General features: G+C 43.3%; 1 protein-coding gene across 1 annotated transcript in view; it reads right to left on the bottom strand.

The window, feature by feature from the left end:
- The window catches only part of ric1 (RIC1 homolog, RAB6A GEF complex partner 1), an 84227-nt gene that overhangs the window by 9150 nt on the left and 67577 nt on the right, over positions 1-7500 (bottom strand). Inside the window, exons 14-21 of the mRNA XM_036587640.1 lie at positions 6127-6237; positions 5453-5542; positions 5019-5179; positions 3480-3618; positions 3262-3378; positions 2597-2908; positions 2051-2467; positions 820-978 (exon numbers count right to left, since the gene is read on the bottom strand). Coding sequence (XP_036443533.1) covers positions 820-978; positions 2051-2467; positions 2597-2908; positions 3262-3378; positions 3480-3618; positions 5019-5179; positions 5453-5542; positions 6127-6237 — 1506 coding nt within the window. The remainder of the gene's footprint in view (positions 1-819; positions 979-2050; positions 2468-2596; positions 2909-3261; positions 3379-3479; positions 3619-5018; positions 5180-5452; positions 5543-6126; positions 6238-7500) is intronic.

The raw sequence follows: 7500 nt of genomic DNA, 5'->3' as shown, positions 1-7500 counted from the left end.
CTATGGTATCCCTGGTGGTTGCTAAGGTGTTTGTGTTGGATGTCTGGTTTAAAACTAATGGGAAACTGTTCACTGCAGCAAGTCCACCAAAATTAAAGTAATTTTGCTCACAGGCAAAAAGCTAGTGTGACTTCACCTTTATGCATGACCTCAAAACTGAATTTCTGTTGCTAGCTACTATTAAGTAGCAGGTAATAAGAACACATTGGAAATACACTGGCTACCATCACTGAGCTGTCAATCCAACTTAATTCAATCAGGGTAAATATATTTTTAATCTGTGTTGTGTTATAACAGACATGACACTTCAGGCTAAACATGACAGGCTGGGGTTCGATTCCCCACCCAGGCAACAGCTAAACTCTATAGCATTAACAGTCCCTGGGCAAGACTCCCAACACTACATTCAGGTCTGTAATATACACTGTAAAACATGGCTTTTCAGTTTAACCAAAAAAAATTACTTACATGGTAACAAGAAAATTAACTATTTTCATTCAACCTAAATAAATACTTTGAATGAACGATTCTTTGAAAGTAATTTTTTGAGTTGAATAGAATTAGTTCAATTGCTTGTTACGACATCAAGCTTTTTTTTTAGGTTAAAATGATGAGCAATTTTTTTACAGTGTGGTATGTAAAGTCGTTCTGGATAAGAGCACCAGCCAAAAGCCATGAATATACACATATTTGTTCATTTATATTTTACGTTCAACAAACAATTCATCACATTAATTAGTTCTTATCAAAAGAAAATCATATTTTTTTTTAGACAAAACCAGAAGGTCTCAGAGTCTCAGACTACTACAGAGAGCTCACCTGAGTGGTAGGTGTGCTGGGCGGAGTCTCGCTCTCCCCTGAGCCAATGGCCTTGAGGAATCTGATCATGTGACGGCAGAGGTCCCACTTGCCCTGTTCGAGAGCAGTGTTGAAGAGCAGGGTGGCGTGCTGCCGGCTCACCGCCGGAACCTCCATGTTCTGAGGATACAACACATCACAATTAGCAACAAAGCAGGGCTGCAAAAAAGAAAATAATAATAAAAGAATAAAAAAATACATAAAAAGCTCTATAATGTTCACATGATCCACACAGTCATTCTGACAGACTGTAATACACTACAGGAAGTGTAGGGGGCGATATGGCTTCTACTGTTTCATTTAAAAGCTCTATAATGTTCATATGATCCACACAGTCACTCTGACAGACTGTAATACACTACATGAAGTGTAGGGGGCAATATGGCTTCTACTGTTTCATTTAAAAAGCCTCTATAATGTTCATATGATCCACACAGTCATTCTGACAGACTGTAATACACTACAGGAAGCGTAGGGGGCGATATGGCTTCTACTGTTTCATTTAAAAGCTCTATAATGTTCATATGATCCACACAGTCACTCTGACAGACTGTAATACACTACAGGAAGCGTAGGGGGCGATATGGCTTCTACTGTTTCATTTAAAAAGCCTCTATAATGTTCATATGATCCACACAGTCACTCTGACAGACTGTAATACACTACAGGAAGCGTAGGGGGCGATATGGCTTCTACTGTTTCATTTAAAAAGCTCTATAATGTTCATATGATCCACACAGTCACTCTGACAGACTGTAATACACTACAGGAAGTGTAGGGGGCGATATGGCTTCTACTGTTTCATTTAAAAAGCCTCTATAATGTTCATATGATCCACACAGTCACTCTGACAGACTGTAATACACTACAGGAAGTGTAGGGGGCGATATGGCTTCTACTGTTTCATTTAAAAAGCTCTATAATGTTCATATGATCCACACAGTCATTCTGACAGACTGTAATACACTACAGGAAGTGTAGGGGGCGATATGGCTTCTACTGTTTCATTTAAAAAGCTCTATAATGTTCATATGATCCACACAGTCATTCTGACAGACTGTAATACACTACAGGAAGTGTAGGGGGCGATATGGCTTCTACTGTTTCATTTAAAAAGCTCTATAATGTTCATATGATCCACACAGTCATTCTGACAGACTGTAATACACTACTGATGCCATCTCTCCTTCACCTGCAGTATGATGAGATACGATGCGGCCGTGTCCAGGTCCTGGGCCATCAGGCACTCCTCGAACAGGTCTTTGGGGTTGCCGACGGCAGCGAACAGGTAGTTCCAGAGGGCAAACTCCGTTTTTCTTGCACAGTGCACAATGGTACGCAGGAACAGGGGGAACTCTGTAATGAATTTGGCCACTGTGGGCAGCAGCGGGTCCGGGATGGGCTCTCGGGAAGTGGCCTCCTCCTCCAGCACCACGTGAACCATCAGCTCCAGAACGTGGGAGAAGTAGGGTAGCGAGGAGCAGGACTGGGCCAGCATCAGAGCCTGCTCGCCCAGGTTACGCACCAGCAGCTGCCGCAGCAGGTGGTGGAGGTAGATCTGAGAGGTACGTTCCACCGTGCAGAACGGAAACAGGGACTCCAGCGGCTCCTGGGTGGAAGAAAAGCAGGAGCGGGAAAGTTACGACTGCACAATTCAGCGGAATGGAATACCAGGAACACCCAGACACTCCTGGGATTCAGACCCACAACTTTCTGGCTGCAGGCTCACCTCTCTTACCTCTGCAGAAGAGTTCGCTCCGAGGTTGTCGTAGAGCAGAGTTTCGTTTGTGGCGCCCAGAACGAGGGCGTCCTCGAACAGCACAGCCAGCGGGTAGATGTTGAGGAGGAAGGGGAGCATGATCCTGCGGGACAGGAACGAGTGGGGCTTTCGGTGGTCTCTTGGGAACAGAGGCAGCCACACCTTCATCCCAGCCTCGCCACACGACAGCCACAATGCCTCCACTAGGTGGCGTTTTTTGCGATTTGTGCGGCACGTGGTCCACACATTCTCCACACACTGGGCCAGAACCACTGGTGGGCAGAACGGCAGCTGTGGAGGACACAAAGGAAAGACCTAAGAGTTATGCATGAATGATCCTTCAAGTTATAAACCTTTTCCGATCTGACTGACCATTTAAAAGGGACCTAACATGCTCATTTTTCGGTCTACTAGAACAGATTTACGGCTTCAATGTCCCAAAAACACATTTTTTTCATACTCAACACACTCGTCTCTGCACACGCTACAGCACTGAACACACTCTTCCTCCTCCAGTAGCCACAAGACAAAATAATGATAGTGTTACACAAATATACAAAGAACAAATCCCTAATATAGCACAGGCACAGAGCCACTTCACCCTCCATTCTCCAGAATTAAGGTGGGCGGGGCTTGCAACTTACCAGCTTTTTCTGATTGGACGTTGTGTCCTTCTCTCGTACCTGCGGGCCAGAACGGTCTCTCTGTAGCATGATGAGCTGACCGGCCAGATTCAACAATATGCTCTCTGCCGTACAGGCCTACAGAAAAGAGGGGAAAAAAACATGAAACAGGGCTGATGAGAGGAGAAAAACAGTGTGGTTACACTTTTATGCGAATGCATTTGTGTTGATGTGTGTACCTGCTGTGGGGCTTTGAGGGAGATGCCCGTCTCGGTGCGGACTGAGGTCAGAGTGACGGACACTACCAGGCCGGGGTGAGGGATATAACGAGACATGGAGACTTCCTGTAACAGCTCCACGCTCGCTGAGGGATTGGGACTGCAGAGAAAAACAGAGAGAGAGAGAGACAGAGAGAGAGAGAGACAGAGAGAGAGAGAGATTGTGATGATGACTGTGGTCCTGTCAGTCATTTCTCAGATATTTTGAGATAAACTGCATATATAACATCTTCTGAACTGAAATCATTAAAAAAGGTCAAAACTAAATAAAAATACATTTATTTCAGTGTGTTTTGTGAATTTGTGCCCTCTTGTGCTTAACTAAACTCTTAAAAAGACGGTTCTTCAAGAGTTCTTTAGTAAAGACAATGGTTCTGTACAGCACCATGAACATTGAGTACTTAAATGGTTTTTGCATGGTGAAACGGTTCTTCAGATTGATGGAGTTTTGTATATGGTTCTATATAGCACCAGCAAGGGTTATGACGTCAAGCTTCAACAGAAGAACCATTTTTGGTGCTTTATGGAACCCTTTTCAAATAGCCTCTGTATAGAACAACATACAACACATTCTCCATCAGTCTGAAGAACAAATAAAGCATCGCCAAGTTGGCTCATTCACATTTAGTAACCTGAAGACTCTCCACAAGAGGGCGCTGTTAGATTTTGGTGCTTTGGAAGATCAGTACTTCACATCGGTGACACAGAAGTGGAACTTGTTAAAGGAGTAACCTATCTACCATGCTTTATAACAGAAGCCAGTTTTTTGTTTATTATAATTGAGTTTTGAGTTGAATGGGAACCGATTTATCAAACTTTCTACATAATTCAGTGGCTGAGATGTGAACAAAATTCTTCTGAGTGGTTTGATGTGAAATGCTCCATTCTAGAGAAACTTATCTACTTGGATGTCTTTACAGTGGTGGTGATAGGAACCAGGGGTCGCCATGACTACAACACAAATACAGACATTTTATTTACTATCCAGAACCACCAGTGAACCTACACGAGTCTTATATGGAATGTTGATGATGGAAAATAATGGAAAATCTCAAAAAAGGGACTATTTTACCTTGGAATGTTCTGCATATACAACGGTACCATTAAAGTATTTTTAGAAATATGATTTAATTCGAAATCTTACGTCAAAACTATCATAAAACAGTGTCTCAGTCATCAGGCAGTGAATTCATAACCATTTCATGTAGTAACTTTCTGTGAGGGAGCTTTTAGAGGTGGACGTCTGGTTCCTATCACCACCACTGTGAACAGTTCTGACTCGGTAAGTTTATCTAGAACAGAGCGTTTCACACCAAACCGCTCTGAACCGCTCTGTTTACATCTTAACCACATAATTATGCAGAAAATGACAGAACTGTCCATTGTATTAAACTGTATGATACAGATGCAGCAGACAGAGATTCGGCTGAAAGCAGTACTCCTTTAATAAAGCTTTTGTATCTCAGAGCTGGAGCTCTAACAGGTCCAGGTGAGCGTTACCTGTCCTGCTTCTTCTCGATGCTGTACAGGCAGATGGAGCAGTCTGTGCGGAAGAGGATCACCATGTTCTTGAACACGTTCAGCAGCAGCGTTTCGGCGTGCAGCTTCGTGATGCTCGCGAACGCGTTGTCAAGGTTACAGGAGCGGTGATACAACCTCAGCTACAAACGAGACAAACAATTCAATCAACACAGCACAAACGCCTTAAACACGTTCAACCTGGATGAGGTTCCTGACCGCACGCTACGCTTTCCCACCGAGCCCTGCGGTGTGGTATACAGCGGCTACAGGTCAGTTAACAGAACTAAACACTAAAAAAACCACTAATCAAAATACATGTGTCAAAGTTACCAAATTCAACTACACAACACTTCAGCAATTAATTAAGAGCACAAAATTAATTAATAAGCATCAAACAATCAGTAAATTGTCACCTCCTCTTGCTGGTCAATGAAATTGTAACAGGCAACAATGACAAAGTCGTTCCACCAGGCGAGCCCTCCCGTCACAGTCATACTCTGCTCCTGAAACATCACATACAGTAAAACAAACGTTTAATAACGCGATAATTTAACAAACATAATAATTAGACAGGTTGGAGCGTTTTCCCCAGGGCAGCTGGTTAATATTATTCTGCTATATATTAATCTTGGCAAAATTCCTTCTGCAAAATTATCTTGTTGCTTATAACTAAAATGCTGTTTCAGAATTTTATAAAATTTAATCAAGTTGGAATTACAATACTCTTCCAAGGGCTTTTAATTTGAAACAACGGTTACAGGAAGTGGACGAACACTGTGCGAACAGTCAGTGCTGAGTTGAGTGAACGTGCTGAATGAAGCGGTGGTCAGTGGAGAGGACTGTTCAGACTGTTCAGGCTCAGCACACTGTGAGGAGGACTTTATTCTGCAATGTGGGGGTGGGGGGGCGAATGGCCTGCCACCGTGGCCAGTGAGTGGAAGGACTAGGCAGGTGTTTCCAATAAAGTGGCCAGTGAGTGGAAGCACAGGGTAAGTGTTTCTAATAAAGTGGCCAGTGAGTGGAAGCACAGGGTAAGTGTTTCTAATAAAGTGGCCAGTGAGTGGAATTAAGTAGGTACGCCCTTTACCTGGGTAATATTCCCAAACAGTTTCCATTTCCTGGTGAATAAGGAGTAGTGTGCAAAACCGCGCCTCCCTGCCACCGCCAAACACTGTCCTGCTGAGTCGATGGCTGCAAACTACACACAAACACACACGTTATCATGAAACTAACACAGCGCTGCTCAGTCTGTGGTGCACTATAATAGCATTTAGCATCACTGTAAAGGCTCAGGCAATATCACAGTCAGGCACGTGCACAGATAGACCCCTGATGGTTGTGGGAGGGGTGGGTGGGCTGGAGCTCCTGCTCCTTCTGCCCTCATGCTGTACAGAGCTCTAAAGCGGCGCATCATTCTGTAGTCGGCATCGTGACCAAATTAAGCACTCCGAGTCTAAACAGGTTTTCTATCACGAAAATAAACACCGTTTTTCAAAAATCGTAGCTGTCACATCCTGTGGTGAACAAAACGTCTCACTGACGAATATACATCTGCTTCAGCACTCAGCTCTCCAAGTCTGCAACTAATCCCTCTACCTGGAACCGAACGCAGTCACTGTCCAGTTGTCCACCGTCTCGGCTCAGATCTTCCCCTATCCTTGAAGTATAAGCAGCGTCTCAAAAACAAGGCACGAGTAATCAAACACGCTGTTTTGTCTATGATTAACTAATAGCATGTAGGTTTAGTTTTTCTTATTAGCATTCTGGAGAAAAAAATATAAATAAATAAATCTACCCAGACAGTAGAGCATAGAGGTCCACTGTTGGCCCAATGACGGCACAGCTAGCAGCCCACTGGCTTTTTACTCAGCAGTTTCCGGGCGGCCCAAATTTGACCCAAAACAAAAATAAAACAAATAATTTTACACAATTTTCAACAAAACTGCTTTACACTAGCCCTAGTTTTCTTCTCTCAGTGGTTTGAAATATTTTCCAATATAAAACTCTGTTTGAGGAGAACTAGCTAGGTTGGGTGCAGGACAGTAATCTGGGTGGTCCGAGGGTGGGCCAGCAGTGGTGGTGGGAGCCACCTTATCAAGCCAGCAGATCAATATATGCTGGAGACGACAGCAATACATAAATAAGTAACTAAGTGTAGCATTACGTATATGCACAACTAAAAACAAGTATTTATTTATTCATAGTTTTAAGTCCCAAATGTATGCGTGTATTTATCTTCACTTTTCTGCTATTTATTTATTCATTTATGATTTATTTATGTAGTTAATTAGCTGGTTAGTAATCTTTTATTTTGGCACGTTTTGATGTGGAGTTGAATAACAGCCCATCCTGTGGGTCTGATGCTGTTCTTCATCAGCCTTGGTCAGGTACCCACTGCTCGCCAGTCTTCTGGACCAGTATGAGCACCATGGAGCTTCTCGCTGTACAACGCTGGGCAAAC

This window comes from Colossoma macropomum, unplaced genomic scaffold (assembly GCF_904425465.1).
Source record: "Colossoma macropomum unplaced genomic scaffold, Colossoma_macropomum, whole genome shotgun sequence".
Classification (NCBI taxonomy): Eukaryota; Metazoa; Chordata; class Actinopteri; order Characiformes; family Serrasalmidae; genus Colossoma; species Colossoma macropomum.
This window is presented reverse-complemented; position numbering and strand designations above follow the sequence as displayed.